General features: G+C 39.4%; 2 protein-coding genes across 8 annotated transcripts in view; one reads left to right on the forward strand and one right to left on the reverse strand.

Annotated features, from left to right (window-relative positions):
• The first annotated feature begins 2,439 nt into the window (after positions 1–2,439).
• Positions 2,440–11,445, forward strand: LOC122324062 (complement C1q and tumor necrosis factor-related protein 9-like). Of its 4 annotated transcripts, XM_043218250.1 has the most exons (6): positions 2,440–2,569; positions 3,211–3,352; positions 7,364–7,646; positions 7,728–7,808; positions 8,647–8,727; positions 8,811–11,445. In XM_043218250.1, exons 3-6 carry the CDS (start codon positions 7,367–7,369, stop codon positions 9,707–9,709), a joined length of 1,341 nt encoding a protein of 446 aa, XP_043074185.1. In that variant the 5' UTR covers positions 2,440–2,569; positions 3,211–3,352; positions 7,364–7,366; the 3' UTR covers positions 9,710–11,445. The 4 variants fall into 4 exon arrangements, with proteins under 4 accessions (XP_043074185.1, XP_043074181.1, XP_043074184.1 ...); XM_043218246.1 differs by lacking the exon at positions 2,440–2,569 and having other exon boundaries at positions 2,900–3,352; XM_043218249.1 differs by lacking the exons at positions 2,440–2,569; positions 3,211–3,352 and adding an exon at positions 5,978–6,704.
• Positions 11,446–12,427: 982 nt separating this feature from the next.
• The window catches only part of LOC122323285 (S-arrestin-like), an 11,056-nt gene continuing 983 nt past the window's right edge, over positions 12,428–22,500 (reverse strand). For 3 of the 4 annotated variants that reach the window (XM_043217014.1, XM_043217013.1, XM_043217012.1), the window contains 15 exons: positions 20,880–20,941; positions 20,701–20,761; positions 19,871–19,915; positions 19,597–19,796; positions 19,452–19,511; positions 18,155–18,222; positions 17,364–17,499; positions 16,988–17,072; positions 16,840–16,912; positions 15,037–15,174; positions 14,413–14,490; positions 14,291–14,305; positions 14,161–14,213; positions 13,375–13,378; positions 12,428–12,886 (listed from right to left, as the gene is read on the reverse strand). In XM_043217014.1, coding sequence (XP_043072949.1) covers positions 12,793–12,886; positions 13,375–13,378; positions 14,161–14,213; positions 14,291–14,305; positions 14,413–14,490; positions 15,037–15,174; positions 16,840–16,912; positions 16,988–17,072; positions 17,364–17,499; positions 18,155–18,222; positions 19,452–19,511; positions 19,597–19,796; positions 19,871–19,915; positions 20,701–20,761; positions 20,880–20,927 — 1,158 coding nt within the window. In that variant the 5' untranslated portion in view covers positions 20,928–20,941 and the 3' untranslated portion in view covers positions 12,428–12,792. The remainder of the gene's footprint in view (positions 12,887–13,374; positions 13,379–14,160; positions 14,214–14,290; positions 14,306–14,412; positions 14,491–15,036; positions 15,175–16,839; positions 16,913–16,987; positions 17,073–17,363; positions 17,500–18,154; positions 18,223–19,451; positions 19,512–19,596; positions 19,797–19,870; positions 19,916–20,700; positions 20,762–20,879; positions 20,942–22,500) is intronic. The other variant, XM_043217016.1, reaches the window with a different exon arrangement.

The raw sequence follows: 22,500 nt of genomic DNA on the forward strand, positions 1-22,500 counted from the left end.
ATAAAAATAATAATAAAAACACATTACTTGCACTTTATATGATTTCTGTGTATATATATATATATATATATATATATATATATATATATATACATACACACACATTTTTTTTTATATAATGGGACTATTTTTGCTGGACAATAAGCTAAAATTCATATATTAGGTATTAACGTTTAGATGAAAGCATTAATTTAATTTTATTTATTCTTTACCTTTTTTAAAGGCAGAGCACCAAAGGCTTTCTGAAATGTTAGTTTTTACGAAAAATATTTTGGATTTCTCTTTTTTAAATCGCTGAAGTACCGTCAGCAGCCGGGAAAAATATATATACTTCTATAATATCCTATATAAACAAACCTATCGGTAAAACCCTTCGCAGTAGATGCATGTAAGTGCAGAAGAAACTCATTTCGACAAAACACGTGAAAAATATGCGCTGTAATTGAAGCCTACAGACCCAGAGAGATCAAACGTAAGAACCGTAGACGCACTCGAATGTGAAAGAAAAACATTACAGAAGCCTCAAAACTAAACCAGCGTCCTGCTTTCTGTGACTCCGGCTCTGAAAAGCCCTTCGGCGTGAGCAAACAACACCGCTTAGCTTTCTAGGTGAAAGATATTAAACAATAAATCAGACACCACAGGAGCACATAAACCTCTCCGGTCCGTCCTCAGCATCATCTCACGTATCTATGTTGCTCAACATCTCTCAAACACACAAAGCTTTTCACGGCGAGCCAATCACATCTGCAAAAACGCTATATCCTGATCGTGAGCGTAAATCTTTAGGTTACGCATTTATGAAACCAGATCCAGCTGCTGCAAGAACGCTCTACATCTAAATATTCTTAGACCAGTTCTGCAAAAATACCTTCTCTTGTTCTTCATCCCCTTATCTCAGTTCAGCTGATTGTCAGTAACGGAACAATGTCAACTCTATTACTGAGATTCGGACCACAGTACTGATTCTGTGAATATTGATAACTCATAATTCAAGCTCTGCTTTAGCAGCAGCAGCGGCTCGGATCTTAAAGCTCAAGGCTGAGCGGCATCTGTTTTAAAATAACACTGTAGTTTTAACTGAAATGCAAACAGATGTTTTCCCAACCTTATATATATATATATATATATATATATATATATATATATATATATATATATATATATTTTTTTATATTTATATATATATACATAATAAACACACACACATGTGTGTTTATATATATATATATATATATATATATATATATATATATATATATATATATATATATATATATATATATGTATATATATATGTATATGTATATATATATATATATATATATATATATATATATATATATATATATACACACACACATGTATAAACACACACACATATGTGTGTGTGTGTCAAGTTAAATCAAGTTACCACAGTTTTACTGTAATAATAATAATAATAATAATGTGATAACTAGTGGTTATTACTGTAAGGTTTGATCTTGTACAGTGAACTGACCGACAGACAAACAGAGAGATATGGTGCCTTATTTTACATATTTTGCACATATTTTACAATTTAACCACAATTTATTTTGATGTTCATTTAAAAAAAAAAAAAAAAAAACATCTGTTGGCAATAAGTAACTTTGCAGACCTTATTCAAACCCTGTCTAAATAAAGCGTAAACTATTTAGCTACTCTTTATAATATTATTATTTGCTTTAAAAGCGTTTAGACGTTTTCTTTCGTTTTAGTATAACTTACGGCTACATTTTCTTACTACAGTAAAATAACTGCAGCAACTGTTGCATCGCGGCAGAAAGGCACGGCGTTTTACCGAATCGTATATTTTTTCCCCGTTTGAATGTATCCGCCGCGCCGCAAACGTTACAGTGTTTCATTTTCAAACCCGCGGATTCCAAACAAACCGTTACAGTGTCGCGACCCAGCGGAACGCACGAGCGCGCGCGCACGGTCCCGCTCGTCTCAGACCCGCGTGGTACCGTTACGTTCGCACGCTCCCGTCTCAGCGGCCGGCGTCGGTCGGAACCGGAGGCTCCGGACACGCAGGAAATGTCGCGGATCTCGGGCGGGCCGCTCGGTCTGAGGCGGTTTTCTCTTTGCAAACCCACCGCAAACGCGCGCGGGCGCGGCGTGTTACCTTGCTCCGGATCTGACCCGACGTGGAGACCTTCCGTATGAGTTTCTGCGGGGATCCGTGCTCCTGCTCCGGTTCGCTGTCCGACGACTCGGCCTCGGCAACAGCAGCAGCAGCAGCAGCAGCACCGACCGCCGCCATCCTGCGCTCCAGCCCCCGGGATTCACGCTCCGTTCCAGCGGGACCCGCCTCACAGCGCCCCCGCGCGGACAGACCGAGCTCCGCCGCCGGGAGCGCCGCCTACCGGACACGGGAGCTGCGACCAAACCGGTGACCCCCAAAATATCTCGAAGTGACTGAATGCCATCCCGGCTAGCAGGGAACGTTCAAGGACGTTTATTCTGAAAGTTATGAACAAATGTTCTTGATTTAACCAAACCTTGAGCCAACTTTTGGGTTAAAATGTTAATGTAACCCAACAGCTAGGTTAGTCCATATTTGACCCAACAAACTAGTCTTTTTTAGAGTGTAGTAACACTATCAGAATGTTTGTTTACAATGATCTGTTTTTAAAACTTTAAACAGAGCTTTTCTTTGACTTTTTCGCCTTTTTTCAATGCTTTTACTTTTTTGAGAACATTCCAAAGTAGCATTTCTTTATTGTTTGCAAAACTATAAAATAGAACGTTTCCTTAAAACCCAATAATAATAATAATAATAATAATAATAATAAAAGCCGCATTTGAATATTTACGAATAATGCTTTACTGAATCAATGGGAGCATTCGAACATTTATTTATAAACTGGGACTGCAATGTATTTTAAAGAATTATACTAAAAGCGTTTGCGCATTCAAAAAGAGGTTTGTACCATTTTAAATAATTAAATGTTAGATAAAGCGTTGCAAATAAAAGCCGCTTTGTGTTCATGAAACTTCACCGGTGCATAGTTCGGCTTCTCAGACCAACCGAAAATCATTGAAAGAATGCAGAGATAAAGCAAATCACACCTTTTTTTTCACTGAATGAAGTGTTATGGATTATAGACTCATATCCCAGCTGGAAAGCAACAGTTTGAAGTTAAAGCGTCTTAATGCCGGATTAGTTTCATCTTTTGTCATCCACAGATGCTATCCGCCGAACCGGAGTGAAGTGGATTGCTGCAATGTTTTCGACGGCACCCATTCGGTTGCTGAGACACCGGCGCACAGCTACATTTACAGACAACCCTTTCAAATCACGCGCTGTGCCACGAATCAAAGAACCGACGTAAGCCCCTTTCATTCGGGACGTGAGTGTGCTTTATGCATTGTTTCGAATATCGCCGTCTGACATCGTCCGCATGCACAGATCCATCCGAGTCGGCCTCAGCTGTTTCTTCAGGAGATTTATGAACGTTTCAAGAAAAGGCCGCGGTCATTAAAAGCACGATAACGTCCCGGCAGCCTGCGGCGAAGGTGATGGAACGCTCTAGAATATAATAGCAAGAGTGTGCGTTTCCTGTGAATGTACACCCTGATGCAATCGATAGGGCGACGATTGGCGAGTGTGTAACTGTAGACTTGATCCTGATGGGTTTAATGCAGCTCGTACGGGAGTAATGGAATAAAGACGATAAACACGGCGCGGCCGCGTGAAGAAGCGGAATCAGGGTCAGGAGCTGGGCGGTGCTGCGGAGAAGCGGCCGTGGCTTTGTTTGTGTTTGTGTGTCCAGTTTCACATCTGCGTTTCGCATCTTGCCAGGGCATGCTTCCTCAGTAACACACACTGGCCCTCGTTAGGATGCATAATAACACATTCTCTCCAAACAACGCGGCTTCGGTAACACGCTCGCTGATTCTTTCACGAATACAGTAACTCGCTCTTTTTGCGCGCTACCGCGTGACGGGGAGGAAAAGTGAGATGGGAATCGATCCTGAGCGATGTGTGCGTTTTTATCACACACCGTGTGTGATCTTTGTTACGTAAATACCTTTTTGTGTCCGCTGTTGTTCGGAAATTATACAGTCGAATCGCTTTGACTTAAGGGCTTTGCGCAATGGAGGAACGCTTAATAAACAGTACGGTTAACAGGGTTGATGCTACAGAATGCTACTGTAAAAAAAGTGTTGATTCAGTTCGGTTAAATAACAGTTTTAACTGTTCAGAACCCATCAGTTACCAAACAACTGCAAAAGCAGCTCTACAGAAGACGCCGTCATATTTTTATCTAAAGGATGCAGTTTCCAAAGCGAACTAATTCAGGAATCCCCCTCGATTTCTATTGTTTTAACGTCTTCGAGGAACAGGTGAAGACGCACCTATTTTGCAAGCACCGAACTAATCCACGAACACAAACGAGGACACTTCTGTTCCCAATCCTGCGTCACGTTTTCCCCATTTCGTTATATTACAGCCTTTTTCCAAACAGGATTAAATTCGTAATTGTTCTCAAACAATATCCCATCGTATCCCATTCCTTTATTGAAAAAAAAAGCATTCACAGCCGTTGCATTAACATTCAAAATGTTGTCTAGACATTTATAAGATAACAAACCAAGCCATGAAGTCCAAGGAAATGTCTGTTGACTCCGAAGACAGGATTGTATCGGGAGTGAAGACAAATTTCAGCAGCATTGAAGTGTCAGAGAGGCTCTGTTGTCTTTAATGGAAGAAGCTTGGAACAATTCGAGCAAGCTCTTCCTGGACAAGCTGAGCAATTGATGAAGAAGGGCCTTGTCCAGACTGGTGACCAAGAAGCAACCCTAGTTGAGCTCCATGATCATATGTGAAGATCTGCAGAAGTATAAACCTTAACACTCCACTGATCTGGGTTTCATAGCAGTGTAGCCAAACTCAAACCTCTCCTCAGTGAAGACACGTGAAAGCACCAGCACCTAAAGGACCCTTAGTCTGTGAGAAACAACACGAAGCTCACCTCCAAACATCATGTTTAAAGGAAGCTGTGGGGCTGAGAGACTCGTCAGAGTAGAAGAAAAGCTCAATGCACCAAAAGAAATTGTAAACCCAGTCCAGAGCATTCAGAAACTTTAACGAGAGTGGCTTATAGACAACTCTGAATGTCCTTGAGTGGCCCAGACACAAACAAATAACCCTGGAGAAACCTGAAAATGTACATCTGCCTCCATCCAACCGGACAGAGCTTAAGAGGAGAAGAGACGAGGAGAAGAATGCCCCAAAAATTGCTAAACGATTGATGAGCAAAGCTTGTTGCATCATACCTGTAACTGGTAACAGTGGCACTTCAACAAAGTATTGAGCAAAGGCTGGGAATTACTTAACATTTCTTTCACATTGTTCTGAAATTTCGTTTGTAGAATTTCGAGGACAAAAACAATGAAACGAATCCCTTTTGGCTGTAAATATTTCATGAAAAGCGACAATAGATGTTTCTGTTCATGCGTGAATCTTTAATGTTTTGTATAGTGTAAATTTTAGCAAAATGCATTGAAGCCATTGAGAGTACGTTTGACCCACAACAGTTTTTGAACACAAGTATAAAGGAATGAGTAGATTTTTATTTTACGGTTACACCTATTAGCTGCTTATTAGCACGCATATTACTAGAATATCAACCATTTATTAGTGCTAATTAAGCACATATTAATGCCTTATACATCACCTTATTCTGCATCCTTAATCTTAGCCATTGCCGAAATTAACTGCATCACTAACTATTGAGGACTTTATTGACGGAAAAGTCATAGTAAGCGTTACCTGTTCTAAAGTGTTACCAAAATAACTTTTTAAAACTTTTTTCAGATAGGGATGAGTTATCTCTGACCTTTTAAAGAAAAAAAAAAAGTTATTCTGTAACATAAACAAAAAAAAGAAGTAAACATAAAGCACTTTGCACACTTTGTAGAGTGAAATACTACATTATTTCAATATTATTATTATTATTATTATAACAAAAATCAAAGGTCGATAAGCTTTTTTTCTTGTTTGTTGTTGGTTTTTTAAATATTTTGAACGTGTCAACAAACGACTTATTTTAAGTCATAACATGTTGATTTAGTGCGTAATGATCTGGGAAACGACGAGCGTCAGAACTGTACGAAATAAATAGCACGGCCATCGCGCTTCAATAAATTCAGTGTGCCGCTATAGCTGTCAAAATAAAAGATTAAAATAACAAATGCACTGCTGCATTATGGGATACTCTTCACAGATCTGTGATAAGATATTCCAGGTATTGCCTGTCACATATTCTGTTGACTGGAAGAGAATCCTCTGTGTTTGTGTGTGTGTGAGATCTGACCTGGATTGGGTCGGAGGCCTGCCGTGTTCCCATGCTTCCCTGTATTATAAATCATCTCCAGAGACGCAGCAGCTCTCTCCTGTTACAGTCCTGACGGAGCCGCGCCTGCTCTCACACTGCTGTGTCACACACACAAAGGCAGAAGCTGTTTTCTCTCCACTATATTATTACTCATGATATTCTGGCCTAATGAGGTCGCAGAGAATGGAGAGAGAAAAAAATCCCAAGTCCCAGCGGTCAAATACACACAAACACGCTCGCGCAGGTGCGGGTATATAAGTGCAGGTGGTCAGAACATTAGAGATTTTTTTCACACACTTGGAGTGAAGAAGAGTGAAGATGCTGCTTCACTGGAACATGGTGGGTGATTGATGTGTACATCTAAACTTATTGCTGTAATTGATAAAAATAGTCTTTTGAGAATAATATTTTATATTGTATTTGAATTTTTTTCCATTATATAGGTTTATACCCATATACATATACCTATATATACATATATATATATATATATATATATATATATATATATATATATATATATATATATATATATATATATATATATATATATATATATACCTATATATACATATATGTATATTAGTGCTGTATAATGGTTAATTACGATTGATCATATCTAAAATAAGGTTTTGTTTGCATAATATATGTGTGCTGTGTACATTTATTATGCATATATAAATACACACGCATGCATGTATATATTTCAGAAAAAATATGTTTATATATTAAATAATGTATAATATTTTATTTATAATATAAATAATATATGTAAACTGACATACATAAACTGTGCTTTTAGTTTGTAGGAGATTAATGCACATTAATCATTTGACAGCACTAATATATATATATATATATATATATATATATATATATATATATGTGTGTGTGTATGTGTGTGTGTACATACATTACATATGTACTTGGAAATGGCTAGTTGCAAATTATCACAAAAAAAACAACAATTACAGTTAACTTTATGTTTTTGTCTACAGGACATGAGGAGTATCGTGGGGGTGTTGGTGTGTTTGTCTTTTGGCCAGTGTGTTTTACTTCCTGAACTCCGTGCAACAGATTTGGGGTTATTGCCCACTGACAACGGGACGCAGGGACAAACTGGACAAACGGGATATGCTGAGCCTGATTTGTCCTATTGTCAGATGATTCTGGAAGCTCCGGTTCCACCCACAGCGGACCAAGTACCCTGGTTCTGCATCTGCTCCGCTTGCTCCGGAAACCAAGGCCAGAAAGGAGACAGAGGCGATCGCGGGCTGCCAGGTACGTACTCCACAGCATTCTCTCACACATACGCTGTTTATTATCGTCAAGAGTTTTACTAACTGCATCTTTTATTCACAGGAATTCCTGGTAGTCCAGGTCCAAGAGGCCTCACTGGGTTTCCTGGCCGTCCAGGATTCACAGGACGTCCCGGCATCAAGGGTGAGACTCAAGAACAAATCTTGTACGATGAATTTTACTTCAGTATGAATTTCAGTGCTTAGGAGCCTTGTTTGAATCTGAAGCTTTCCAGTATTACTTACAGTAGAGAAATGAATGGTTTTAGGTGCATTTCCAAAAAGCATCAAAAGCTTAAAGGGATAGTTCACCCCAAAATTTTAATTGTGTTTCTTCTGTAAAACACAAGAAAAGATATTCTAGAGAATGTGGGTAACCAAACAGTTGCTGGTATCCAAAGTACTGAAAAAATAATATGGAGGTCAATGGCTGTCAGCAACTTCTTTAAAAAAACATTCTTTAAAATATCTTATAAGAGGACAAAAAGAAACCCATAGAGGTTTAGAGTGAGTAAACGATGACAAATTTCTTTTTCTGCATCAAAGTAAGAGACGAGTGTGTTGAAGAAGGTCTGGAACTGAAGAATACAGGAAGCATTGTCCAAAAGTATAGCTGGAGACCCCAGGACTTCTCAAATCTTAGTCTACACCCTAAATCTAAAATTCTAACTCAAACTCTTAACTCCTTCTAAAACTAAAAACCTTTACCTGTTCCCTAGACCTACATCCAGCATTCCAAACCTTTAACTAATCTTCTAACTACACCCAAGACCAAAACCAACGTTCTAAACCTTCACCCAAACTTTTATCTACGCCCTAGACCTAGACCCAACATTCTAAAACTGAACATTACTTGAATCTATTAACCTACACTAAGCATTCTAAACATTGCAATTTTTGGATGCACTATACCTTTAAGTAGATCACAGAGACAGTAGGCTGGTTAGTTAACTCTGGTAATAATGTAATTTACCCTCCCACAGGTGAGAAAGGTGACATTGGAGATAAGGGTGACGTTGGTTATCCTGGAGTTTCAGGGCCGAAGGGAGACAGGGGATATAAAGGTCAGTGAATCTTCATTAATCAATTAGCTTTTATATACACACATGCCTATTAGTGACCATGTTATTATATATTTGCTTCTCAGGTGAGAAGGGAGACCGTGGTCTTGATGGTCCTTCGGGAGACCAGGGTCCAAAAGGAGAAGATGGCCAGTGCCCAGAAACCTGTGAGCCTTTACCAGGGCCAGCTGGTGAGCCGGGTCTTCCCGGTCCTGCAGGTGCACGGGGATTACCTGGGCTGAACGGAGACCCTGGTGCCAAAGGGATGAAGGGCGATCCGGGTGTGTCGGGGGATCCTGGCATTCAAGGTGTACCAGGGCAAAAGGGTGACCAAGGTCCACAGGGCCTGTGCAATTGTAAGGATGGGGCTCCAGGAGCTCAGGGTCAAACAGGTCAAAAGGGTACAAAGGGAGACCAGGGTACAACAGGGACAACGGGTCAAACTGGACCCACAGGACCTAAAGGTGCTCAGGGAGACATTGGAATGACTGGTATGCCCGGACCTTGTTCACCCACCGTGCAATCTGGTTTCTCTGCTGCTTTGCTCACCTCCTATCCTACACCAAGCCGCCCGGTGCCTTTCAAGCGAATCGTGCTTAATTTAAACCAGAACTACAACCCTGATAACGGCGTCTTCACTGCCCCGGTTAACGGAACCTACGTGTTTAGCTACCATCTGCAGGTGTCCACCCGTATGCTAAAGGTTGGACTCTTCCACAACTTCGAGGCCGTGGTGAGGACAACTACGCCAGTGGAAATGAACACCGCCTCTCAACAGGTGGTGATGAGTCTGAGCCAGGGTGACTGGGTGTGGGTGCAGGTGAAAGACACCACAACTAATGGCATGTTCACGGGCAGCGAGGCCAGCAGCACATTCAGCGGGTTTTTGTTGTACCCAGACAAATGTGATGACATGTTTGGAAGAGATGTCCCTGATTTCTTTGGACGGCAGTTCCCTGAAGGTGATCTTCCCTGGGCAAAGTAATAAAGACCCACATGTATATCTTACCCTCTTACCCGACACCCTAAACCCCTAACCAACCCCTACATTCTAAACCACCACCTACAACCCAGAAAAGGGGCAGCCAATCAAGCCCGTTGAGGGCTACCATCCTGCAGATTTTAGCTCCAGCCATATTCAAAGACAACAGCTAATCAAGGTGCTCTGGATTACGTCAAAGTAGCAGACAAGTGTGTTGAAGCAGGTCTGGAACTGAAGAATGCAGGAAGGTAGCTCTCCAAAAGCAGGGTTGGAGACCCTTGGACTTAGACCCTAAACTCTTAGCCTATACCCTGAAATATACCATTATAACCCAAACTCTTAACTTACGCCCTTTTAAACTTAAACTTTACAAGTTCACTAGAGCTATGCCCAGCATTCTAAACCTTCACCCAAACTTTTATCTACGGCCAAGACCTAAACCAACATTCTAAACCTAAACATTAAATGACTCTCTAGACCTGCACCCTAATCTTCTAACCTACACCCAGACTTTTATCTACACCCTAGACCTACACCCAACATCCTAAATCTTCGCCCAAACTTTTATCTATGTCCTAGACCTATCTACATCCAACATTCTAAACCCAAACATTAATCGCCCAAACTTTTAGCTATGTAAAAAGTCTTCGCCCAAACTTTTATCTATGTCCTAGACCTATCTACATCCAACATGCTAAACCCAAACATTAATTGACTCCCTATTGTACCATAATCTGTTAACCTACACCCAAACTTTTATCTACACTCTAGACCTACCTACAACCAACATTCTAATCTACATCAACTCCCTAAACTGTTAACCTACACCCAAATTCTAAGTCTTAACCCAAACATTTAATTACACCCTAAACCTAACCTTTTATGAACTCCCTGGACCTGCACCCAAATGTAATCTACACCCAACATTTTAACTTTTACCCACACTCTCCAACTCTTAACCAAACCTCTAAAATGATCCATTTCTCAACCTCAACCCCAAAATATGAACCTGTATAGATTCTATAATATCCCAGATTACATGTAGATTCTATTTTAAGACACTTTATGTAGTTTGAATGTAGCAGCAAACCTTTGTCTGAAAGCAGAGCGTTTGGAATGAATTAGTTCTCCAGGTGGATATGTGCGGTGTTTATTTACAGTGCATGTCCCGTAACTTGATTAGCTGCATTATGACCCAACAATGCACAGTGAGGTGGATCAGGCGGGAGGTTGCTCCCTTGACAGGCATGTTTTCAGCCGGATGTTTGTAAAGAATGAAAAATGAGCAGGAACACACCAATCAGCTGTTTAATCATCCTTCCAGCTATTCAGTGGACACACACTGTGAATAAGAGTGAAAATGAGAACGAGAACAGGAAAACTGGGTGGGCCTGAGCATGTATGTGTGTGAAGCATTCGAGAGGTACAAGAAAGAGAGGTGTTATCTTACACACTTGAAGTGTTAAACACCTCATTGAGCGAGAAAGAGAGCCTATTTACTTCGGGCTTATATCTTTTGATCGTGGATTATTCAGCCACACAATAGCATGTCGGGAAACCTCTTATGGTGTTGCCTATGTGGGTCCGGGGAAGAGGGGGGCCACCCAAAAAGACGTCCTGGGTGCTGTGAATTTTAACAGTGACCGTGTAACAATATGACACAGCACAACATGTTCGTGCTCATGTTCTGTGTATTGATTACCCCTATGTTTCCAATAAATTGTAAACTATTAATCCGACTCCTTGTTTTTGACTGTTTTTCCACTTTGACCAGTCAAACTAGTACCATCTGAACAAATCAGATCAGATAATGGTACAAGTTAACCGACAAAAGTGTCAATGACCGATGTAGCCATCTCCCATTTGGACATTTTTGAATGCAACCGAAACTGTCTTGTTTATAGTGTCTAGTTGGGCAGCATCCTAAAATCCTTTTAAGTGACTAATATTGAGTACTCAAGTGAGCAAGAGTGTTTTTGTTATTAAAGTGGCCCTATTATAGGTAATGACGAGTTGATCATTTGGTTTTGGGAGTCCCCAACAACAGGTTGGTGTATAAAGGATCAAAAAACACTTTCATTTTCTTATAATATGCTTCTATTTTTACCTTATTTGTTCAGCGACTTCCAAACCCCTCCTTTTGATTGGTCGATTTCATTTAAAGCCGCGTTTGTTAGCTTTTAACGCTCATTTAGTGGTGAAGAATGAATTAGCATTTTTATTCAGACCAAAGTGAAAAGGCCAACAAGTGGTCAGCAATATGCTAATGTTTCATTTTGAAGTCAACACGCAACAAGTTGGGACTCGTTGTAAAAACGACTCGTTTAACTTTATACACGGTGCAGATTTAACACTTAGCAGGATGTTTGCGTTCACTTGGAGCTGCGTTACACACTGCATGAAAGATCATTTACAAAAATCCTTAATAGGGGTGCTTTAAATGAAATATTAACATTGAAAATAAGGCCAAATTAAACATTAATGAAATCTATAGTAGCATATAAACAACACAATACTCAAATAAGCATTAAAACACATTTATTACTGTTAAAGGAACAACAAATGCTCCTCGATTATTTAAGGTGAACAGTTTAACTCTGGATTGCTGCCGTAAGGAGTTGCAAACTAAAATCGTATGTTTGCACATGTTTTATGTAAGAGGGCTTTGAAACGACATTTCTGAAGTGAAGGAATTATTAGTCTTTTGGTATAGAGATCATGTAAAGTCACAAAGGGTTTTATTTAAAAGCATTTACAGAGCAAATGACAACAGAAGCTGCCTCTAATTTACTGAGCGATACATCCATTTGTGGCAAATAAAATCAGTCCGTCCTTACTGATTTACAATTTTAGCATCTTAAAAAGTCTAAGTTCGCATTTGGAATAATGATTGTTCTTATGCATCTTAATGCAAATATTTAGCAGACATGATCGGGTTCACTACAACATACAAAATTATATGCATAAACGCTGATTTGGCCGACTGTTTTTCTCACCTGGCTTTTTCTAGCATCACACAATCTCAATGTGCATGCAATAAATGCTCCCGAATCTTTACATGCATAAAACACTCATGGAGAAGGCCCTCAAGGCTCAGCCGGAGATTCGTCATCGTCGCCGATGATTCCTTTCAGATAGGAGCGTTTGAACTCCTCGAACACCAGGTCAGTCGTGTCTTCACTGTACGCACAAAGAGACCAACAGGAAACTCAATCAATGCCGATAGAATGGCAGATGTGAAGATGAAGAGGAACAGTAAATCAGAAAACAGGAACAAAGGTGTTTTATGTCAGTGACACACACCCCTGTTCTGATGTCAGAATACAGTTTCTATTGAACGCCAACAACAGAAAAAAAAAACGCTCTAAACTGGGGCTCTACACAAGAGAGCGATCGCATTTAGATGGGACACCGATATCAGAGATCCTCCAGCTCTCAGCTTTCCCTTCCCAGAGCCAGCGTGGATCGTTTATCGTCTCAAGAGTGAGCGAGTTGTTGCTGATTAAAGACAGGGAAGTGAACGCCACATATTGTGGAGCGAACACGTGGAATCAGAGACACGAGGACTCTATATGGAGGGTATTATATAACGGCACATATATGAAATCCCACTGAATATACACCCGGATAATGGACAATCACAAAGGACAATTATAACTGTGGCTTACCTCTCTTTTGGACGAGAAGGACAGGGAGAAAAAAAAAAAGAGCAGATAACATTGAGTTATATCTGATAAAGTCGAGACGCAGTTATTTCTATAGTGCGCTATACAATGCGGATTGCTTCAAAGCGGGAAAAAAACAGTGTTAAGGTTGTAGAAATCATCAGTTATTTAGTTTAAGGATGTTTTAATTCAGTTCAATAACAGTGTTATGCCGCAAAGTGGGTGTCAAATTTGTCAGAGTATATAAAATAGTTCATATTATGGAACATTAATTGTCTTTTAAATGAGATTTATTAGATTTATTAGTTTGTAAAAACAAAACAAAAAGAAAAAATTATAGCTACAGTAATGCATATATCAGGGTTAAAATACAACTAAATAAAACCACTAAAAAAACTTTTCTTATTTGAATTAAAATAAACCTAAACTGATTATATTAACTTTTATTTTATTTTCAAACTTTTAAAAAAATCTGAATTTCGCATTTTCAGTCAGTTTAACTTGATGCACTAAAATCTCACTAAAACTGAAATAGCAATGACTAAAACCAAATTAAATACTACTAAAAATGGCACTTACAAACAAAAGTATTCTGCGTATGTTTATGAGTTTAGAACTGTTCTAGGTGGATGAATGTATGATTATTCAATACTGATAATATAGCTCAGTATAGTGAGTGTACTGTAGTGCAATGCATGTGCATTTAAGTTTTATTTTAGAAACTGAGGTATGATTTAAACTCATGTACTGTGATGAGAGCGACCAGCTGAGGCAATATGATCAGCTCACCTGGATCAGGTTTGGGATGCATGAGTTTGAAAGGAACCTCCACAGCAACCTCACTGAAACACACACGATCACATCTTACAAACATACACACTCACAAAGTCTAGACAACTTTACCGGATGCAGCCATTACCTGGATCCAATCATGCTGTAAGAGAGGAGAAATAAAGCCATTAGCATCTCCCCTAACAGCCAGATATTAGTTCAGTCAGCATATATACGAACCTACACTCACAAGAGCTCACGTTCACTCACCCGGCTGCGTTACACTTCACCACCACCCTGTACGCCACCAACATACCCAGAATCTCCTTCAGCACCTCGTCCTTTACACTGCAGAGAACAGTACATAAATAGCTTAGCAACAATACATTTAATTAGGCCATCCGAGATGTAGATGAGTTCGTTTTTTCATCAGATTTGGAGAAATGTAGCATCGCATGACTTGCTCACCAATGCATGTGAATGGGTGCCGTCAGAACGAGAGTTCAAGAGCTTATAAAAAGATAACAATAATCCGCAGCACTCCAGTCCATCTCGAGAAGTCAAAAGCCCATCATTAAGTTTGTGTTTTTATCAGCTGCTTGGACTCTCATTCTGACGGCACCCATTCACTGCAGAGCATCCATTGCTGAGACACCGATGCAAGGTTGCATTTCTCCAAATCCGATGAAGAAACAAACTCATCTACATCTCGGATGGCAAATCTGTCTCACGAAAACTGCCTTCCTGCATGGTTTAGCTCAAACCCTGATCAAACTCACCTACATGCAATTTCGCATCGATCCGGAAGACACTGAACAGCATGCTCAGGTGTGTTCGATGAGGGTTAGAGCTAAACCAGATCCCCGGCACAGATGCTGAACGATCCACACTCACATGCTGGAGGAGGCCAGGTTGGTGTCCTCATGCTTTAGCTTTCCATCCAGAGCGAGGCCCAGTCTCTCGCGGTTGTTGTTCAGTAGAGGACAGAGGGTGTAAGACTTCTTCAGACTCGTACCAGACGGCACGGTGTCCCTGTGACATCACAAACGGATCACAAATGTTACAAAATAGCGATGCATAACTAACATTTTGATGGTGACGTCTCAAAGCCGACACTCCTAAATGTTACATTTGAACCTAAAGAGCAGTTCAGTCATCAGAGATGGGTTTAACAACATAAAAAGCTTCCTAATGCTATATTAGAAGTCAGAATGATTAATGTGATATCTCATTTGGAACAGAACCTAAAATCCCAGAATGCACCTAAATAAACTCAATGAACCCGTTTGAGATTTCCAGGAACATACACTACAGCAGAGTAAACTTCTGCAGAGGTGCATAATCAGATCATTTCGCTTTCCCATTTGCTCCAGAATGTAAAATTTCGCTATTGTGTTCCCACGGCTTTCCAGAAGAGGAGGAAAATAGAAGAGATATGGATTACAGAAGTTACAGGAAAGAAAGGCATCAGACTTACAGTCACTCCTTCAGAAACTCTATTAGAAATCCTATCACAGACACGTTGACCTTTTTTTTTAGTAATTAAATGCCAGGGTAATATTACACAGGAATTTGTATGGTGTATGATGATATGTAATATGGTAAGAATGGTGATATACACCACTATTTTGGGGTCAGGAAGACTTTTTTGTGTCTCTTCAGTTATTTGGAACATTGCATGAATAGCTTAGCAAAATAGCTTGTTTCTTCATCAGATTTGGAGAAATGTAGCATTGCATGACTTGCTCACCAGTGCATGTGAATGGGTGCCGTCAGAACGAGAGTCCAAGAGCTTATAAAAAACATAACAATAATCCACAGCACTCCAGTCCACCTCGAGAAGTCAAAAGTCCATCAGGTTTGTGTTTTTATCAGCTATTTGGACTCTCATTCTGACGGCACCCATTCACTGCAGAGCATCTATTGCTGAGACGCCGATGCAATGTTGCATTTCTCCAAACCTGATGAAGAAACAAACTTTAAATTGATTTGCTTAAAACTGAAAATGTGCACTTTTTAATTGATAGTAAAGACTTACAAATGACAAAAGACGTCAAGTAACACAAGTACCCCACTATTGTTATGCTCATCAGTTATTTGGCCAAAATACATATGCAAAATATTATTACAAATGAAAACCAAAGCTATTTTCTGTGTGAATATTTCAGTATGAACACACACGCATGCATGCATACATTTTACGGAAATGCTACATTTATATATTCAATGTTTATATGTGATATAAACTATAGAAATACAAATATAAACATTTAAAATATATGCTGTACACACACACACACACGTTATGTAAACAAACGCTTTCATTTTAGGTGCGATTATTCACGATTAATCATTCAACAGCACTGGAATATTTAGCAAAAAGTCATTTATTTCTGTGAAGCTGAATTTTCAACATCATTACTCCAGTCTTCAGTGTCACACGATCTTCAGAAATCATACTAATGTGTTGCTTTGCTGCTCATTTATGATTATTAGCTAACTTTTCTGGGAGCTGTGATATTTTATTTTGCAGGGTTCACATACAAATATAAATGTCTTCACTGCGACTTCTGAGCAAAAAGAATGCGTCCTTGCTGAATAAAAGTATGAATTCGTTAAAAAATATATATTACTATTATGTCGTAAGAGCATGTGACACCACAGGCTCCGCCTCCACACGTAATAATTGGTACTCACATGGTTTCCTCATAGGCCACAGTCTTGATGTACTTGTCGTTTGAGTAAAGCACCACATTCGTGACCTGCTCCACTGTCGAGGACAAACAGAGAAAACACACTGAACACACACTTCTCGTCCGCTTTAACGGGAAAAGCTTTCACGTACCGGAGACCGACAGGTCCTTCACGTTCCTGTTGGAGCTGTTGTCGATGTCCACGCTGATGTTGATCTCCTCTCCGTGATAATACGTCTGTAACAAATCAACACCGTATCGACACAATCCCGTAACGTCCTTCGTGGCTGTGATCGCCAGTGTTTTGGAAACAGGTTCATTCTCCAACTCCGAACAGGAGCGCTTTGCTCACTTTTATACGCGATGCTACCGGTCTAATCGGATTCAATGGTCTATGCTAAGCTACGCTAAAACTGCCATCGCCAGACGCGCTCATTAAGAGTTGGAGAATGAGTCTATTCCCCCCCAAAAAAGCGAGGTATTCGTTTAAAAGGATTTATTAATAGGCCGAAAAGCAGCATGTGTCACCTCTTTCTCCAGGCTGACACGCATGTGCAGGGGTTTATCAGACATGATGAATTCACAGGTGGTTTCGGCCGAAGGAGCAGCGCTGCTTTTATCCGGAGCGTACTGGATCTTTCTGATGGCCAGCCGGACCGAACTCCTGCAGAAAGACACAGAGAGAGAGCTGGAGTCTTTACAGGATCATTATACGTTTAGAATATCCTGATATATTCATGCTTTACGATTTCTTTTAGTAGATTACAGCTGGGCGGCAACATGGGATGCTTTTACTTTAAGCAGTTGAGATTTGCTATCTGTATGCATGCATATACGCTCTTAATTATACAGAGAGAGATGACATCCAATATTGGTTTCTGACAAATCTTGAGAGGCTGGTTTAAAAAACAGCGGCTGTCATTAAATGTGATGCATTTCATAGCGGTTTCTTGTCTTGTGTTTTCCTCTCAACAGCGAAAAAGCACAAAAACACGAGTCCTGTTTTCTTCTGAGCCAGATCATAATTTATTTAATTCTCAGCCAATTGTATGAAAGAATGGCATTAAAGCTGACACATATGTGCATACATACATGCAGACGTATTTTAAAAAAAAACTTCATTCTTAGCATTACGGAAAGTCTTGAATTTAGTATCATAAAACGAAGCAATGTTTTTTAGCCATTTTTGTTTGAAGCTGTACGGCTTTGCAGTGCAGTCTGTATTTTGCAAAGACCTGCTCTGGTCCTTAAGGTGTCTAGGACTGGTCTTTAAGGATGTCTTATGTTGGTTCGGCAATAAATACTTTTTCCTTTTTTACCTCTTTTGAGCTTTTTCATCTTGATCTTCTGCGCAGAACGCCTTCACCTCGAACTCCACGGCGCAACGCTGCACAAATACATAGGTTTTTACTCCAGTTAATCACGCAAGTGCTTTTTAAAACACGGTTATTACAGTTAACCAAAACCAAAAGCGGGTGTCTGTGAAATAGATATAAATGTGTGTGTGTGTGCGTGTGTGTATGTATGCGTGTGTGTGTATGTGTGTGTGTGTATGTATGCGTGTGTGTGTATGTATGCGTGTGTGCGTGTGTATGTATGCATGTGTGTGTGTGTATGTGTGCGTGTGTATGTATGCATGTGTGTGTGTGTGTATGTATGCGTGTGTGTGTGTGTATGCGTGTGTGTGTGCGTGTGTATGTGTGTGTGTGTGTGTGTATGTATGCGTGTTGTGTGTGTGTGTGTGTATGCGTGTGTATGTATGTATGTGTGTGTGTGTGTGTGTGTGTGTGTGTGTAGGCATGTGTGTGCGTGTGTATGTATGCATGTGTGTGTGTGTGTATGTATGCGTGTGTATGTATGTGTGTTGTGTGCGTGTGTATGCATGTGTGTGTGAGTGTGTGTGTGTATGCGTGTGTGTGCGTGTGTATGTATGCGTGTGTGTGTGCGTGTGTATGCATGTGTGTGTGTGTATGCGTGTTGTGTGCGTGTGTGTATGCGTGTGTATGTATGTATGTGTGTGTGTGTGTGTGTGTGTGTGTGTAGGGCATGTGTGTGTGTATGTATGTATGTGTGTGTGTGTGTGTGTGTGTGTGTGTGTGTGTGTGTGTATGTGTGTGTATGTATGTGTGTTGTGTGCGTGTGTATGCATGTGTGTGTGAGTATGCGTGTGTGTGTGCGTGTGTATGTATGCGTGTGTGTGTGCGTGTTTATGCATGTGTGTGTGTGTGTATGCGTGTGTGTGTCCACAAGGGTTGGTCTTTTTTAAGTTTTCCACTGATGTACGGTTCCTTAGGAAAGAACAGTATGTGCAAAACGATGCAAAAAAAGTAATATTTTGAAAACAGCCCTTAAAGATGAAGTTCGCAGCAATGCATGTTATTAATCAAAACTGAAGTTTTAACATAACAAACATGGAACATGATCTTTACTAAATATCCATAAAATTGATTTTTAATTGATTTTCATACAATGCATTGTTGGCTATTTCTACAGATAAGCTTTTGTGCTCCAAGGCTCGCAAATTTTATTTACCTTTAGCAACCTAAATTAAACGGAAATTTAAAACGCGTGCGTTTCTAATAAGCTGAATGTTTACGATTGGGATTTTTTTTTTACCTTTCCCACGTCTGTGGGAGCCGGCTGCAGACACACCGAACACGGCAGGTTATCTGGGAACTGAGACAAAACACACGCGTTTTGGCAAATCGCAAGACCTTCCGGTCAAAGCCTGTTAGAGTCGGGTCACGGCGTCCATCTTCACCTCGAAGAAGAAGGGGTAGGCGCTGTCTCCGAGTTTGCGCAGGATCTTCTCCTGTACTTTCGTGTGAACGCTGCGCTCCTTGTCCTGCAGAGGGGGGTAGACCTGGCGGGTGCACAGGAAGATATCCCTGCGAAAGGCCATTCCCATCACGTCCATGTCGTCCCGGCCGTACCGGAACGTGCAGGACAGCATGACGTAGACTGGAGCAGACAAACACAGGCTTTAATTCATCCGCGCGGCGCCGCACTGCCATCTGTCTGTCAGCATCTCTCACCTTTCTTCCCTTTCACCTGCTCGGGGTCGATCAGCACGACTCCATCTGACGCAGAGACACAGAGAGACTTGTCATTCAGGCCCGTGAATCAGGGCCTCGTGTTGAGACGAAGGTCTGCGCAGATATCTCTTAACAAGGTGTCAGCGATTACATCACAAGCATCAGAACGCTTTTTGGTGATTGAGAATTAAACTGTGTTGATGAGATGATTTATTATTTATTTCAAGAAACGTGGTTTCCCAAACAACTGGGGGTTTCATTGGAGTTTATGAAAAGATAAACATTTTATAAATGTAAAATTGAGATTATATATGTATACATATATATACACATTCATATATATATATATATATATATATATATATATATATATATATATATATATATATAAAGGGTTTAACTAAAACAAAAAATGTGTAATACTGCTTTAAATAAAAGTTTTTCTTCTAAAAATAACTACATTTTAGTTTTTCTGAGCCAAAAATAATGTTACACATTTTCCCCTGATTTATTACATTTATCCACTAAAATGTCAATCAGCGTACCAATCTTACGTAATTACAATAAAAATCAATTTATGACGCATTAAAAGATGAATTACTATCACCCCATATACTATACTATATATATATTTAATATGCAATATAAGTCAGAATAAGCATGTTGTTAAATGTTTACAGCATAATATTATTTTAAGTTTCAAACTCGAATCTAACACCTTTAAAAGTAGAATTTTATATATATATAAAATTACATACATGTCATAAAGTTGCATTATTAAGTTGAGAGTAGTCATTTGCATGTGAGCTGTGATTGGCTGTTAAACTCACCGACAGGATCAACAAAGTCACAGTGATCCACGAAATCCCGCTTCCCCATGTACACGCCCACCTATGACATCACACATCGTTTACCAATCACTGATGACCGACACTCATCTTATGTCATGAACACAACACAGCCCTGACGGACACAATGAAGGAAGAAGAAGGGACGCACGGACACTCACAGATTTGTCTCGGGAGAGTTTCTTGTAGACGACGTGTTTGGGACTCATTCTGTCTGCTGAAGCTGAAGCAAAAACAACGACGATCAACCAACGCCACTGCATTTGGCAGACGCTTTAATGCGACGTGACATTCGTTGTATTACAAAATGCATTTGTTTTAATGGAAAATGAAGCTATGGCCTGCTGGTTGAGCTACAGAAAGGCTTGTGTATCTGTAATCTCTCCCACACACACACACACACACACAGACACACACACAGACACACACACAGACACACACACAGACACACACACACACACACACACACACACACACACACACACACACACACACACACACACACACACACACACACACAGACACACACACACACACACACACACACACACACACACACACACACACACACACACACACACACACACACACACACACACACAGACACACACACAGACACACACAGACACACACACAGACACACAGACACACACACACACAGACACACACACAGACACACACACACACACACACACACACACACACACACACACACACACACAGACACACACACACACACACACACACACAGACACACACACACACACACACACACACACACACACACACACACACACAGACACACACACACAGACACAGACACACACACACACACACACACACACACACACACACACACACACACACATCAGCAGTTTCAGCTCTGAGCCGATGACTCACAACACTAATCTACAGTAACACATCTGTCTGTCTATCATTATTAATAACAATAATCTATTAATAACTATATCATCATCATTACATTACATACTTTGTTATTTATGTCTAATGTCCACTTTCAGTAAAAAACTATACTCTAATTTAAAAACAAAAATAAAAATTAATAACAACAATAATAATAGCATCTATATATTTACACTTTAATAAAAAAAACATTTATTAATAAGACTTAATGATCATTTTAGCATTTACCAATGCATGATTAAAATTACAAGTTGTGTTTAACATTAGTTACTACCAGTGACTGACTCTATTTTTATTAACTAGCAAGAAATAATAAAAGTGTAATAAATGTGTAGGAAATGTGTAATAAATGAATTGTTCGTTGATGTTAGTTAATACATTAAATAACGTGTGACACCTTGTTGTAGTGTTACCATAACAACAACAACAATACTAAATAATAATCACTACTAAATACATTTTGTACGTCTATTTTAATATCTATAATAGTAGCAGTAATTATCATAAAATAACTAATTATTACTATTTATATTAGAATGTGTTAGAACATGTTCACTTATCTCCATAAATACTATTCTGTATTAATTATAAAAATTAAACTTTCTTTAATAAAAAACAGTCTTTAATAAAGATTTTATATATATATATATATATATATATATATATAGTTAACTATATATATTCAGTTTTTTATATATTCATATAACTATATAACTATAGTTAAAAAAAAATTTAAAATAAAAATAAATTAATGAATAATAAATAAATAAATTATATATGTATATATATTATCATATTAATTGTTATTATAATATTTATAATAATTTATATTATAAATATTATATCTATGACAGTTAG

This window comes from Puntigrus tetrazona, chromosome 19 (assembly GCF_018831695.1).
Source record: "Puntigrus tetrazona isolate hp1 chromosome 19, ASM1883169v1, whole genome shotgun sequence".
NCBI lineage: Eukaryota > Metazoa > Chordata > Actinopteri > Cypriniformes > Cyprinidae > Puntigrus > Puntigrus tetrazona.

Bases quoted from the DNA above. Each gene is read 5' to 3' on its own strand.
- LOC122324062 (XM_043218246.1), top strand. From the start codon at position 3,119: ATGGATTATAGACTCATATCCCAGCTGGAAAGCAACAGTTTGAAGTTA. The intron at 3,353-7,363 runs GTAAGCCCCTTT...TTTTGTCTACAG, and splicing joins CCACGAATCAAAGAACCGAC to GACATGAGGAGTATCGTGGG. The intron at 7,647-7,727 runs GTACGTACTCCA...TTTTATTCACAG, and splicing joins AGGCGATCGCGGGCTGCCAG to GAATTCCTGGTAGTCCAGGT.